The sequence below is a fragment of the Hippopotamus amphibius genome, chromosome 4 (assembly GCF_030028045.1).
Source record: "Hippopotamus amphibius kiboko isolate mHipAmp2 chromosome 4, mHipAmp2.hap2, whole genome shotgun sequence".
Lineage (NCBI taxonomy): Eukaryota > Metazoa > Chordata > Mammalia > Artiodactyla > Hippopotamidae > Hippopotamus > Hippopotamus amphibius.
In genome coordinates this window covers 111,117,660-111,133,031 of record NC_080189.1, presented here as the reverse complement: position 1 = coordinate 111,133,031, position 15,372 = coordinate 111,117,660, and the positions used below count along the sequence as shown (strand labels likewise).

The 15,372-nt window shown below is 48.3% G+C and overlaps 1 protein-coding gene and 1 pseudogene across 14 annotated transcripts in view; both read left to right on the top strand.

The window, feature by feature from the left end:
* Positions 1 to 14,411, top strand: part of ASB13 (ankyrin repeat and SOCS box containing 13) — a 36,160-nt gene extending 21,749 nt beyond the window's left edge. For 10 of the 14 annotated variants that reach the window (XM_057731087.1, XM_057731078.1, XM_057731081.1 and 7 more), the window contains 2 exons: positions 259 to 450; positions 1,876 to 3,724. In XM_057731087.1, the coding sequence (XP_057587070.1) occupies positions 259 to 450; positions 1,876 to 2,003 (320 nt within the window). In that variant the 3' untranslated portion in view covers positions 2,004 to 3,724. The other 4 variants (XR_009053134.1, XR_009053133.1, XM_057731084.1 and 1 more) reach the window with 4 other exon arrangements.
* LOC130851168 (uncharacterized protein C6orf62 homolog) lies at positions 3,874 to 11,687 on the top strand (annotated as a pseudogene).
* Positions 14,412 to 15,372: the final 961 nt, after the last annotated feature.

The following is a 15,372-nucleotide window of genomic DNA, read 5'->3' as shown; positions in this document are numbered from 1 at the left end:
GAGACCGCACAGGGTATCAGAGCTGCCTGTTAACTCACAGGGAAGGGTTTTGTCTTGTTTTTCTTCTTTTTGGTTGTTTCCTGTTATAGTTACTCACTCTCTTGTCCTGGGGGAAAATAAAAGGAACCAGTGGTTTTGGATTTTGGAGACGGTTTTGAAAAGGCTGCAGCAGAGCCTTGATATCGTTTCTGGAGGAGGGGGTGCTGCTCTTGTGTCCTGGGCTCCTGGATGATGTCTGTTCCCGCTCTGGACCCGCAGGGGCCAACGTGAACGCGGCCAAGCTCCACGAGACAGCGCTGCACCACGCGGCCAAGGTGAAGAACGTGGACCTCATTGAGATGCTCATCCAGTTTGGAGGCAACATCTACGCGCGGGACAACCGGGGGCGGAAGCCGTCCGACTACACGTGGAGCAGCAGCGCCCCCGCCAAGTGCCTGGAGCACTACGAGAGTGAGTGTGTGTCCCTGTGCACCGTCCGCGCTGCGGGGCTGCAGGGGCGCCTCGTGCAGGCGCCTCTGTTCTGACCACGTGTCAGCTCATCTCTGAGTCGATGGTTTCTTTACTCGGACTGAGTCCCCGCGAGGCTGGTGATGTAGATGCAGCCCTCACTCTTTAGGAAACAAGGGACAAACCATCAGCTAACACAAGACCTCATCTCAGGAGACACATTTTTAAATGAGTTTACGTGGAATTACAGTTTCAAGAGGCTTTCAAACACCTGTCAATAGAAAACAAAGCCTATTTATTAAAAATTTTGCCAACCTTACCCAACCAAAATCCATCATGAGTTTAGAGGGAAATACCATCCATGTCGGTCAGGGAAACATTTCCTAGAAGGTTTTTCTTTTCCTGCATCCAAACAGTTCGGGGGGGTGGGGAGTAAATGGGAGAATGAATGTCACCAGGAATTCTGTTTATTTCTCTTTCAAAGAGCATTTTAAAGTATTTTATTTATTTATTTGGTTGCACCGGCTCCTTAGTTGTGGCAGGTGGGCTCCTTAGTTGCGGCTCACTGGCTCTTAGTTGAGGCATGCGAACTCTCTTAGTTGTGGCATGTATGTGGAGTCTAGTTCCCTGACCAGGGATGGAACCTGGGCCCCCTGCATTAGGAGCAGGAGTCTTAACCTCTGCGCCACCAGGGAAGTCCCCAGAGAGCTTTTTCTTTCATGTTTCATAAGTTCGGAATACTCTCTTTGGTTGATTTATACTTTGATCAAACACAGATGGTTGTAAAGGCAGCCACCATGGCCAGGCTCTGCTCTGAGCATGTTCCTGTGACCCAGCTGCCCTCCAGGCACCTTGCTTCTTTGGCCTTGGTGTGCATCCCTTGCGAGCCACAATGCCAGGCTTCATCTTCAGGCCTGTGGTCCTGACCCTCTGCCACCCAGATGCCCATTCGCGGCCGGTCTGCTCCCATGGGTCAGTCCTCTGTGGGTTCCTGTGGCCCCTGGTGCTCAGCAGCAGAGCAGAGTGGAGCCCGTGGCCCAGAACAGCGGGAGTGGGCAGCCAGCACGGCCACCTGAACCCTCGCCTCAGCCCTCACTTGTCTGGAAGTTTGACAGATAAGCCTACTAGCTGCTGACACATCTATGTGCTGAGTTATAACATTATGGGGGAAAAAAATCACAAAACCCCAAAAGCCAAAAGCTCACAAAATGAAATCCCAGTGGCCATTACCTAAATCCCATTTCCCAATCTTCTGTCCTTGGTCCCTGGCTGAACTTCCTTGTCGCCTTCCAGAGAAGGTATGCAGGGTTCAGCCTCTTTTAGGGAAAAGGGAGGTGTTTTCAGTTCCACGCGGGTACTTGTTAGGTCAAAGGATACTGTGCTTCTTGCTGAAGCTGACCTCATGTGCGTCTCGTTCCCTTTTCCCAGAGACACCTCTGAGCCTGTCCCAGCTCTGCAGGGTGCGCCTGAGGAAGGCGGCCGGCGTCAGGGGGCTACAGAAAATCGCCAGCTTGAACATCCCTCCCCGGCTCATTGACTACCTTTCCTACAACTGAGCTGCAGGCATGGGGTCAAGGTGGGTCGGTGACACCGGGCTGCTGGCCCTGCTGAGCCTGGAGTCGGGCTGCGGGGTCTCTGCCCTGGGCGCCTGGCGCCGTGCCATTGCTCCAGAGAACTGCGCACCCCCGGTCCCTCCAGGCCGTGCTTGTCTCATCTTCTCTGCAGACCCTCGGAGGATGTTTCCGAGGCCCTGGGAGGGCCCCGGGCTGGCCCTCCTGGGACGTCAGCCATGTAATTGTCTGTCTTCACAGACCTTCCTCGGAGGGACTCTCAGGAAAGACTCTCCCAGGAGCACAGGGGAGCTGGGCGGGGCTGAGGGTCCAGGGCCTTGATGCTGATTCGGCACGCCCGGAGGCACCCTCTCTGATTCCTTCAACACCGGGCGGCCCTGGGTGTTCAAAGGGAGGACCCTGTGCTGCAGGGGCTGGGCCCTGGGGAGGGGAGTCCTGGCCATGGCAGGGTACGGCCTGACACCAGATGCTATTTTCTGGACTCACGGTTGGCACTTTCCAAGCTCCACCTGTGCCCAGGTGTACCCATCACTCAGGGGGCTTTATACGGGTCTTAGTGGGGAAGCCTCCAGCTTTTTGTTCCCCTCAACGAGCACAGGGTTTCTTAGGAAGTTTTTCTCAACTCTTTTAAAACGTGTATGTAGGAGGTACAAACTTTTAGACACATAGGCTATAACACTTAGGTTTCTTTAACAAGTCTTTAAAGCAACAGGTAATAGGAGGCATCTTAGTACATCTTCCCAGGGGTAGTGATTTCCGATGTGAAGCACTGTTAGGAAGCTCTTTAGAGATTGTTTCTCGTCTCTTTCTACAGCTGTCAAATGAATTCTTTTCCCACCCTAAGTTCTGCTAATTCCTTGAAGCTCTGCAGTTGGCAGAAGCAGTTGCCGGTACCCGGTGGGCACTGCCAACCGTGGATTCATGTATTTTGTGGGTACTTAAGGAACGTCTATGATGCTTCCGGCACTGCCTCAGTGCTTTGAATGGCTGAGAATCAGACTCATCACCCAGGCAGGGGAAGAAAATGTTTAACAATCTGTTCCTATAGTAATAGAAACAAGTAATTCTATACTCTAAACCATAAGGTAACATGACGTAGCATGTTCAGACTGCATCTGTCTGCTTAAAATTCTATATTGTAATTTAAAAACCAAACCTGAAGCCCGGGAGTTAAACTAGAGGACTTTTGTATAAGTAGTTGAGGTCTATTTGGTTTCTTGAGAAATGGAGGAGGTACCACTTGTGAACCCTCTTGTGGGTCAGGCCTGAAGCCAGCATCCCCAGAAACTTGACCTCACCAGATTCCCCCAGGAGTGTGGGGAACAGAATGAGCCTGGAAGGGCCAAAGCCACGCCAGCCGCCCTTGGCAGGGCTACTTGGGTGGGGCCGCAGACCTGGTGGGAAGCTCCATGCTGGTGGCCGTGGTACTTTCCAGCTCCTCGGTTCTGGCTGTTGTGATGATGGTGCTTCATTGTGTGTGGAGATAAGAGCCCCTCCCATCCGGCTGCATGTGGAGATACATGTTCTGGGTAAATCACATGTACTAATCACAATAAAAAAAGAAGCGTTGGGTTCTACCCTTTCATCTTTGAAACAGGAACCTGCCTCTAGCCACGAAAGCTGCTAACATTTCCACGCCTGGCACACTCAGTGCAGAATCCGGTCCCTACACTCACTGCTCAATAAAGGTTGCTGGGGAGAGTCCATCCTTGTGTTCACATGGCCCTTTTCCTACTGGGGGCGGGCAGAAGCACAGGGTGGGCTTCATCCGGTGGGAGTCCGAGGGGCTGCTGTCACCTCCCCTGGGTTTTGGACAGTCAGGTGATGTCTGACTCACATTCCCATCTTCCCGCCTCTCCTGGTGCTGGTCTCAGTGCCCCCGCGTGTGGAGGGACCCTGCCCAAGGGGTCAGATGACTAAGACTTCAGGGCCTCCTGTACCTCCCCCTCCCCACATTTACTGAGATGTAATGGACAAAAGATCCTTGAGAATAGACCCCTTGGGAGGGTGTGGCTGAAGACACATCTGTCCAGCCCCCCGAGCCTGGGTCTTCCCAGTTGCAGCAGAGGGATCAAAAGCCAGGCTTTGATCATTGCAAGGATATTGATGCTTAACCACTGAATCTTACGATGAGAAAACGAGTCCTCGCTAGGCTCGGATGTTTTCATGAGGCCAAAATTAGGTGATGCCTTGAAAACTGTGATGTGTTCCTCAAATGTAAAAGTTACATGTATGACTGCGCTGTGGCTTTGCTGATGTGTGTAGATCTGACAGCTGTGTAAATGAGTCTCTCCTGACTTTGGGATGGGACCCCCTACTTCAGGAGTAATCGATTCAGAAGACCTCTCAGTTTACATTTTAAAACTCAATGTGCACATAGGGAACTATATTCAATGTCCTGTGATGAACCATAATGGAAAAGAATATGAACTAGAATATATACATGTATAACTGAGTCACTTTGCTCTAGAGCAGAAATTAACACAACATTGCAAATCAACTATACTTCAACAATATTAAAAAAAAAAACCTGGACATGCAGCCAACAGATTTGGAGAAGACATTTGCAACACTGATACAAGTGGTGATCGAAATATAGAAGGATGTTTTATATATCATTCAGAAAAAGATTAACAACCCAATTAAAAAAAAAAACAGGCAAAGTCTCTGAACAAGAAATTTACAAAAGAGGAAACCTCAGGTGTCCCCTGACGGGAACGGATGGTCAGTAATGATGAGAGAAATGCAAATTAGCAGATACACAATTCAACAAATGACACTGTTAGGTACCATCACCCTGACGGAAATGGAAAGAGGGGGGCACTCACTCAATCTCAGTATTTATTTCATTCGGTTCGCCGATTACCCAGTGGTGTCCACCTCTGTACTCACGCACAGACGAGGAAGGGAACTCCAGGTCAGAGGAACGGCTCTCTGAGTGCAGTCACGCAAGGGCACAGTGTACGACTAGAGATCACTTGGGGAATGATTAAAACCAGGAACAATAAGGGGGTTTAAAAAAAGGCTACGTTTCTGTCACTGTAAGCTTAAGGGAGTCACAGACGGCCTCCTAGGAACCCAGCTGGACACCTATGCAACTATACAGGCTATTTTGGTCTGACTTTCTTTTTTAAAAAATAAATTTATTTATTTATTGCTTGGCTGCCTTGGGTCTTCTTTGCTGCACGCAGGCTTTTTCTAGTTGTGGCAAGCCGGGGCTACTCTTTGTTGTGGTGCTTGGGCTTCTTATTGCAGTGGCTTCTCTTGCTGCAGAACATAGGCGCTAGGTGTGCGGGCTTTAGTAGTTGCGGCACATGGGCTCAGTAGTTGTGGTGCATGGGCCTAGTTGCTCCGAGGCATGTGGGATCTTCCTGGACAAGGGTTGAACCCGTGTCCCCTGCATTGGCAGGCGGATTCTTAACCACGGCGCCTCCAGGGAAGTCCAGTCTGACGGTTTCTTAATGTTAATAGATTGTATGGGTAAATGGGAACTCAGACTGCCAGTGGGGTATAAATTGGTGCGTGTGTTCTAGAGAGCTATTAAGTGGTATGGTTAAAAGTGCTTATACCACATGTGCACAGTATTTCTACTTTTGTTTTTTTCCCTTCCAGTTTTGTTGAAATATAGTTGACATACAGCAGTGTATAAGTTTAAGGTGTACAACATACGTCATGAAATGATGACCACCTTAGGTTTAGTGAATATCTTTCATCTCATATGGATACAATGTTAAAGAAATAGAAAAAAATGTCTTTTCTTGTGATGAGAACTCAGGATTCACTCTCTTAACAGCCTTCCTACAGTGCACAGCAGTGTCACCTTTATCACCTGTTGTGCGTTACACACCTAGCACTTACCTTGTAACTGGATGTTTGTACGTTTTTACTGTCTGCATCTGATTCCCACTCCACCCCTGTATTTCTACTTTTGCAAATGTACGTTAAAGAAACCCTCAGGGGCTTCCCTGGTGGCACAGTGGTTAAGAATCCGCCTGCCAATACAGTAGACACGGGTTCGATCCCTGGTCTGGGAAGATCCCACATGCCTGAGAGCAACTAGGCCCATGCGTCACAACTACTGAGCCTGTACTCTACAGCCTTCGAACCACAACTACTGAGCCTGTGAGCCTCAACTACTGAAGCCCACACGCCTAGAGCCTGTGCTCTGCAACAGGAGAAGCCACCGCAATGAGAAGCCTGCACATTGCAAGGGAAGAGTAGCCCCCGCTCTCCACAACTAGAGAAAGCCCGCACGCAGCAACGAAGACCCAACACAGCCAAAATAAATAAAATAAAAAATTTTTTTTAAATTAAAAAAAAAACCTCTCAGATGTCTCATAGGGAGATGAGTGGGGACGTTTAGTGCCGCAGTGTTTGTCATAGTGAGAGACGCCATTAGCAGGGGAGAAGCTGTAGAAGATGTTCGTACATTCGCATATGCTTACACTCTGTGACAGTTAAGATGAATTAGAGTTACAGGTTTTAACACTAACAGATCTAAAAACTGTAAGGGTGGTCAAACCGCCTCTGCCCCAGACTGGTTGGTGCCGGGGCCGCCACTGGTGGGGGGACCAGGCTGTGCCACCTCGGACCTCGGCTTCTCCCGCCTCTGGTCTTCTCGTCCATTTCTCCGAGAGCTGAACCCCACTGTGCGGAGAAGAAAGACTCAGAGCAGATGCTTGAACTGAAATGACTTTATTTGGGGGGTTTACTGCGCTGACAGACCCCCTTAGCGTGGGGCTCCCTTCCCCTTCCTCCCACGGCCGCCCACCCTGTGGGTCCCAGGTGGGGGCCGAGAGGCCCGGCCACAGGGCTTGGCAGCGGGGATGCAGGGGCTTGTTGCCAAGAAACCCTGGCCTCTACTCACCGATGCCAAATAGAAACACGGAGACAGAGCCTTGGAGGAGTAGAAAGGCACAGCTTTACTACTTCGCCAGGCAAAGGGGGAACACAGTGGCTAGTGCCTCGAGAACTGTGCCCCCTTCCTGGGGAGCAGGGAGAGGTCTTATAGTCAGGGGTCGTGGTCAGGGGTGAGCTATAAGGATGAAGGCCGTCACAGTCCTGCATTCTTCTGATGGGCTGGTGGTGAGCTAAGGAGGAGTCAGCATCCTCCACCTTCAGGTCCAACTGGTCTGGGGGCTCCATGCTTGTGGGCCGCATACCCCCATTAATCATGGACTTCTCCCACCTGGAGGGAATTTCAACTTCTGCAAAATAGCTCAAAGATCTTGTTGCGCGTATTGTTGCTGGGGAAACAGGACCTGCCCCAAGGCAGCTCTTGCCTGTTTCTCCCAGGTCTCGGGCATCCCCTCCCTTCACAAATTAACACCTGCTTGGATCTGCCCACTGGCACTCAGGGGAAGTCATGAAGGCTGAATGAAGCCTGTTTTCCTATAATCAAAGAAATAGGGAACACAGAAAGGCTTTGTGCCCAGGAGCCCCACAGGGCCCTGCTCAGTATGAGGCTGAGTGGGCTGGTGGTCTTCTCTGGACGTGGCTCCTGCCCGGCCTGTGAGCAGCACCCCTCCACTTCTGCCCCAACCCCGTCCGAGAGCCGGTCTGCGAGTCCCAGTCTCCGCGGGGACAGGGAAGGGCCCCCCGTCACCCACCCTCGCCCCAGCTGTGAGTCCACCCTCTGCCTCTTCGGGAACGAACAACCCCGCCCTAAACCATCCGCACTCGGGACACATGGTTTGTTCAATATGAGAGCTGAATCCGGAATCGGGAACTTAATTTTTTTTTCTCCTTGGGGAGTGGGGGTGGGGTGGGCATAACTTAAAAAGGAATAAATATGAACGCCGCTATTTCTTTTCTTCCCTCGGATCCTTCCCATTTACCCTTTCCTGCCTCCTCTGCCTGGGCGGGGATTGTTTCCACGATGAAATGAGCGGAAACCTGAGGGATCCAGGGTCTCCCACGGTGCGAATGAGTCGCTGCCACTGAAGGCAAAGGGTGGGGGTGGGACCTCTGGGGGGTGGCAGGCAGGTGGTCCCCGGGCACTGCCTGGGATTTGGGAGAAAAACCTGCCACCTTTGCCTCAGCAGTGCTCACAAGAAGTTAAGTCGCACTCCCCACGGTCTTGCGTAGGGAAGGCTCCCTCCGGGAATGCAGGCCTCGTTGCAGGAAGGGGGGTGTTGGGATCCCCGGCACTAATCAGGCCTAACCACAGAGCCGGAAGCATTATTGTGTGGTGTTACATACCCCGTTTCCCTCTGCCATCACGATTCTCCTGGCAGCAGCACCAGCAGCCGCCTGAGGGTGAAGATGTGGGTGATGGGGAAGTTGGTCATGTCACCGCTGTTTTTTCTCATGGCTCCTTTGGGCAACAGCTGCCCGCCCCCGGTATATACTGTAGTTGATTGCAGGGAACCCCTGGGCCTCTCGCCTTCCTTCTCTACCCACTTTGCACTTTTCTCTTTGCTCACTACCAGGTGTAATCAATGACACGCACTGCCCACACACAGCAATAGTGAAATCTGAAATAACTGAGAATTAATTAGGTACCACAGCCACAGATCTGGCTGGGTAAAATCAATTGGGTAGTTCAGTTTCATTCACCTACTCTGTTCTGGTGCTTGGCGGGGGGGTGGTTATTTTGGTAGCTTTTTTTTCTTTTCTGTCTTTTTTTTTTTTTTGATATTTGGAAAGCAAGGATCACAGTCCCCCTCCCCATTCCTTTTCAAAATCCCTTATCTAAAAAGAGGGGTAAGAATTGGATGGCTTTTAAGGATTGGACTGGTGTCAGGTGTGTTTAATTGCACACCTGAATCCTTTTAATAGGTTTTTCAGTCCCCCACCTTTATTTTGGCAGTTAAGCCAAATGTGTTTTCCAAAAAGTTAGTTCAAGTATTTTCTCCTCTTTCTTTCTTTCCTTCCCTTCCTTTTTCCCATCTGACCCCAAACGTTATTGTCCAAACACGACTGGACAGCAGCTTTTGTTTCTTGACCCTGTAATATGACAGTCTGCTAATACTGCCAGAAGGTGCAGTTTTGGGGTTACGGTCATGACTTTAGCCATTCAATCATGTTAACAGGAAAAAAATGACTTGTTTCTGTTGTACTTGAGTCTTAAGAAAAAGTGCCTATAGTTTAGTGATAATTTTCAAAGGCTTTAGTACCACCTGTATTTCAAAACGGGGGACCCAAACTCCTGGAAGAAACAAGCTCTGAACAGACTACGTGCTCAGCTTAGAAAGAAAAAATCTCTAGGTGACCAGTTTGACTTCAAGATGTATACTGCCTTTGTATTCAAGGAGAAGAAGAAAAAAATCAGCACTTTTTGAAGTGTCTGAGGTTATACCCGTCATGACAAATAATTACGAAGAAAATATCCTGAAAGATTCCAGCTATTCCTTGGAAAGTTCCATAGCGCTTTTACAGAAGGACGTGGTATAGCTCCATGCTCCCCGATACCAGTCAATGACAAGGGATGTAACTGGCTGCACTCAGGAAATGGATTTCATTCTTTGGCCTCAGAATGATATTGAAAAAACTGTCTCCTGTTCTCAAGGTGGAAGGAATCTGATGGCCTTTTAGGCCTGTCCAGGCCAAATTTGAGTTTCATCACGGTGACTATGAAAAACAGTTTCTGCATGTCCTGAGCCAAAAGGACAAGACTGGAATTGTTGTCAACAATCCCAACCAGTCAGTGTTTCTCTTCATGGACAGACAGCACTTGCAGACTCCAAAAAACGAAGCTACAATATTCAAGTTCTGCAGCATCTGCCTCTACCTGCCACAGGAACAGCTTACCCATTGGGCAGTTGGCACCAGAGAGGATCACCTCCATCCTTCTATGCCAGGATAGAGTGCTGACCAGCAAAATGAGACGATCAGAGAGTGCAGCAGCATTTTTCTTTTCTTTTTTTCTTACCACTTTATTCTTTCAGAGTTTAAAGAAAATGGACTCATGCACAGAACACTATGCATTTTGAAACTTGTTCATCCTGGATTTTTTTTTTAAATCATTTGTATCTCAGAACTTAAATGTCTTCTGCACAGACTGTGTGAAAGATGCTTTGCATACTTGCTGCACTGCATCAGCATGTTACTAAAAACGTGAAATGAAAAGACTATTGTACACTGAAATGCTTAAATGTATCTGAAAGCACAAGGTGATACTCATTTTTGATGGGCTTTCCATTGGTGCTGGGTTTTGCCTCTTTGACGTCTGTCATGAGTATTTGGAGGGTGAGACGTGAATGTAGCCAGCATAAATAACACTGTAAAAACTGACAGCTTTGCTATAATCAGCACTGTTCCAGAGCACTGGCAGATTCATTCTAATGACCAGAAGTGATTGTTTAAAAAAGAAAGAAGAAAACACAACCGTGGGAAAGACATCTTAAATGAAAAAAGCATCTCATTGTAGGCATTCTTGCCTCATATATTACTGGGCCATGTTTGTTTCCTGGTACTCATATATATATGTATTTTATTTCCAGATCTCTTTCCCCAAGTTGCTGTTATGAAAGAGTATTCTGCTGAGTGTGGATACAGTTATACACATTAAAGCAGATCTGGAGCCTGAAGTAGCTAAGCAGCTAGTAAAAGTGAGACACACATTCATAGCTGCAGAAACCATAGTAGGTAGAGGACTTTCCTTTTGGTTTTTGTTTAGTTTCTTAGTTTTAAAAAGAGATTTTTGTTATAAAGAAAAAAATTCCAGTGAATTGTGCAGAAATACTGGTTTGTACACCACCCTAAAGGAAAATTTATGAGGGGTTTTTGAAGTAGAAAAGTTACTAAAGTTGGGATCTTAAATTGTGAAAAAAAGAAAAAAAAAACACCACTGTGTGTCAAAGTTCTAAAAGGAGAACTCATTTTGTGCAATGAACATAAGGAAAGACTACTGTATAGTTTTTTTTTTTTTAATGAAGAAAAGCTTTGCTTAAGGGTGGCATACTTTTATTGGAGTAAACCTGAATGATCCCACTCCTTTGGAGTAAAACTTAGTGCTTACAGGTTTCCAATTGTATTTAGCTTCTGGTTGGAATCTGAATAAATAAGTGAAAGTTCCCTGACTACTCAGGTGAATACACACACAAAGTGAATTAAAAATAAAAATAAAAAAGATAAAAATTATAAAGGCAGGCGAAAAAATGTTGCCAAACTTATTTACATATAGTATGAATCTATTTGTATAAATTGAAATACAGAACAGTCTAAGTATCTAAGGATACCCGTGTGTGTGGTGAACACATCACGGAACCCACACGCAGTGTCCTACGATGGTTTCCTCTGCAGGAGGAAGGGACATACATGTGACTTGGGGATGGGAACAAAGGGAACTTCACTCTGTGAGATTTCATTGCTTAAAAAAAGATATGAAGCAAATATGATAGGATGCCGCTGTTTGTTCCTGTTGGGTGGTGAATACGTACGTGGCGTTAACACACATGTAACAACACATGAGTGTTATTTTCCATGTGTTTCAGTATTTTTACTCATAATAAAAATGTAATGCAGAGGAGGGACAGAGGGCAGAATTGTCTTCATAAAAAAAGAGATCTGTGTGACTGCTATCAAGTAGAGTCTGTTTAAGAATCCCTTTCAGCGTCCTATTGGCCATGAGGTCGTGTTTTGGGTTCTAAGATCTTGTATTCATTCCACAATATGTGCTGACACTTCTTTTTGACCCACCTCGTTTTGGGACGAGGAAACAGGCTGCAGCCACTTCCTTAGATAAACTAGACTTTAAAGGACCTGAGTGCGCTGTGTGCCTCCCAGGACCGGCCTGCATCTCATCTGAAGGAAAACGTTGGGTAAGATCCCTTCCGTTGCTTGGCCTCTCCTGCTTTGGTGTGACTTACTCCCTAGATGACTATGAACCTTCCAAAGTCCCCAGCCTTCGGAGGGCTCCAAGCCTGTTCTGCTAACAGAGGAACCACTTCACAGCAGGAAGATGCGGCCTCTGGTTCCTGGGGGCTGCCCGCCCTCTGCAGGTGGGAACGAGGGGAGGTGCGGGAAAGAGGGGTCTCCCGGCTGCACCTCCCTCTCCTGCCCGCCTCTGCAACCCTCCTCCCTCCCTCCGTCCCTCACTGATGCCTGCACAGAGATGCTACATGGGGTGACCCATCGATACATCCAGATGAGCTCTGGCATTTGTTAAAAGCAAGACAACAGACCCTCAGTAAAACCACTTACACTAAGCCCCACATCACCAAACTGAGACAATTACAGTTTCCACCTCCCAGAAAGGGAATCCGAGCAGTCAATCAGGGACCATCTGACCAGCACGAGTTACACAACTTGCCTGCTAGACCCTGCACCCCTAAGAGGAAGTGGCCTTGCAACCACCAGCCCGTGCTTTTGCCTAAAATAACTTTCTCAATCTGGCTCCTCCCCGCCTGTCAAGTCCCTCACTTTGTGCAGCTTCTCAGAACACCCTTCTGTCTGCTAGACTGGATGCCACTGAATTTGACCCAGTTTCCTCAAATAAACTCTTAGTTTTTAATATGCCTCAGTTGACCTTTTAACAAGTTCTCTGGGACACAAAGGACTGGCAAGCCCGTGTTCCCCTCCCCCCGCACTGCTCTGTTGGAACCAGTGCTCATGCTTCCTTTCCAGGGGGCAACACCCTTCACGCTCAAGCATTTGAGTTCCTTTATTCAGGAGAACGAGCCTAAACCTGGCTCCCAGCACGCAGCTCCCCAGCTCAGATTGTGAGCAGCTGTGCTGTCCCAAGGGAGCACCAGCAGGGCTCATGGACGGGAGCTGACTGCTTTCTGACCCTCGGCAGCCCTGTAGCATGGACTGTTCTGCCTGTGATGGCCTGGAAAAAGACTTTCAGATCCCGGAGACTTTGCTTTTTCTCTTTCCTCGGTGTGGGTACCATATGGCGTTGACAGCTACGCCCCTGTTATGTTGGCATCAAAGTCTTGTGATCTCTGGCAGTTTGAATGCAAATACGTCTTAAGTTGTCCCCATCTCAACAGGGTGCCTCCTAAAAGCCTAATGTCTCAAAACCACAAATAAAGGGAAGAGAGATTCATGACAATCTCTCATATACACATCTTCCTTCTTCATACAGAATTTGACTTCTCCGCAGCTGGTCTCCAGGTGTGCAGTTCTCATGAACCACAGACCTCAGAGATGAGAGCTGGCAGCTGAACTCTGAGCTGGGTGTGCAAGTAGCTTAGCTCTCTGCCTCCTGTATGATCTATAGAGAACACTCCCATTGCTTCTCAGTGTGCACCGAACCCCGAGGCTCATTCTGCTGTGGTAGAGACAGGGCACTGGATGAGATGAGAAGCAGAATGTTCTAGGAGCCCTTGATCTACTTTCCCCCCACCCCGCCCTCCCTTCCTCCCACCTTCCTTCCACCTTCCTTCCGTCCCCCCTTCCTTCCTTCTTTCCCTCCTTCCTTCTTTCCCTCCTTCCTTCCATCCATCCATCTATCCTTCCTTTCATCCGTCCACCCCTCCATCCAGCCATCCATCTTTCCTTCCTTCTATACATCTATCCTTCTTCTTTTTTCTTTTTTTAACCAGTTATTCTATTTTAGGTTCTCTGCTGGGCAGGGATCCTGGCTCTGAAGGATCTCAGACCATCTCTCAGGGTGCAGACACAGGCAAGTGCGGGGCATGAGCCCCAAACAGGAAGGAAGCCCTAACTCTTCTCTTAGAGGAGAAGGAGAGAGACGACCTTGACTCTGTTTCTCAAGTCTTGGGTTAATAAATACAGCTGCATTCCTTCTTACATCCATGATGCTGTGCAGTTTACAAAGCTTTATAAGGACTTGTATTATTGGCAGCACTTTCCCAGAGTGAGTGTGAAGATGCAAAAGACTCACTGATGCACTTTCTCTTTTGTTTCATACTTTTCTCCCAAACATGGAAACAACAGAGTGAAGTTTAACCCCGCAGGATTTTCCCTGTGTAAAGCGTTTACTCTAATCCCTTCTTGTGCTTATTGTTTCCAAAGGCCTGGAGGAGACTTTTACAAAGGGCCAGACTGGGCCATGCAGGGAGCAAGAGATGTTGCCTCTGAGCCTCTGGGGATCTACACCATGCAGAACACGGATGAGTGATTAAAAAACTGAAATTAATTGAGCCATAGGAAAAAATCCATCACAAGCTACCTTCAAAGAGTCTAATCAGGGACTTTCCTGGTAGCACAGTGGTTAAGAATCCACCTGCCAGTGCAGGGGACATGGGTTCGAGCCCTGGTCTGGGAAGATCCCACATGCTGTGGAGCAACTAAGCCTGTGCGCCACAACTACTGAAGCCCGCGCGCCTAGAGCCCGTGCTCTGCAACAAGAGAAGCCACTGTAATGAGAAACCGGTGCACTGCAACGAAGAGTAGCCCCAGCTCTCCACAACTAGAGAAAGCCCATGTGCAGCAACAAAGACCTAACGCAGCCAAAAATAAATGAACAAATAAAATAAATAAATCTTAAGAAAAAAAAGAGTCTAATCATTAGGGTTTTTTCCCCCTTTTTCTTTTGGAGAGTCAGAGGGGTTCCTTGTTTCTTTTAAAAAAAGCAAAGAGTGGATACAGCAAAAATAGGATTCAGTCCTATTTAAGAGCCAACTGGAAATGGGAAAAGAGTAGCACAGGGAGAGGGTGGAGGCACGGAGAAGGGGAAGGCAGAGAGAGGGGGTGGGAGATGGAGGGGGCACCAGGTCCTGCTTGTTAGGATTATGAGTTCTACCCACTGCCCTTGGTGGCATCTCCCGAGGGAAGACCGCCCGAAGCTCTTTGAACAGGCTGACAGTAGGGCGTCGTTTCTGACAAATACGGCCCTGATTAGAGCAATGTTACCTGCAGGCCTGGAGGACGTCAACCCCTACACCTGTAACCCAGGGAGCCATATCTGAAAGGCAGCCCCAGCATCAGTTCCACATGCCTCTAAAACGAGGGCTACACAATTGTGGAGACTCAATGAAGCTGAATGACATTTCTAATCGCAAGGAAACTGTGACCCCAGCCGGGGGCTTTTGCTTCTTATTTGAACACATTTCTTCACAGAAACAAATGTGACAAGTTCCCAGGCTGTCCTGCAACAATGTATTCCTTTGCATTCTAGCAACATGTAATCGATTTCATTGCCTGTGATGGTTAGAGCATCCTGCGAGGGTCAGTCGGGGTCACAGAGGAATAAAACCCACAGCAAGGCAGCCAGCTGACTGCAAACTCCAGGGCTCTGCTCAGGGCTGGGGGGACACTGGGGAGGGGCCACCACCCCTGAATGGAAGCATAATGGAGTTCAAAGGCTGGATGGTGAAGGATCAGGACCGAATCCCCTTGAGATGAAACAAAACACGATGTCAAAGACACTTTTGGTTTATATTAAACTTGAGAGAAAGCGGGAGGAGGAAACTCTTACTGAGATGCCCAAGGCACTTCTGGT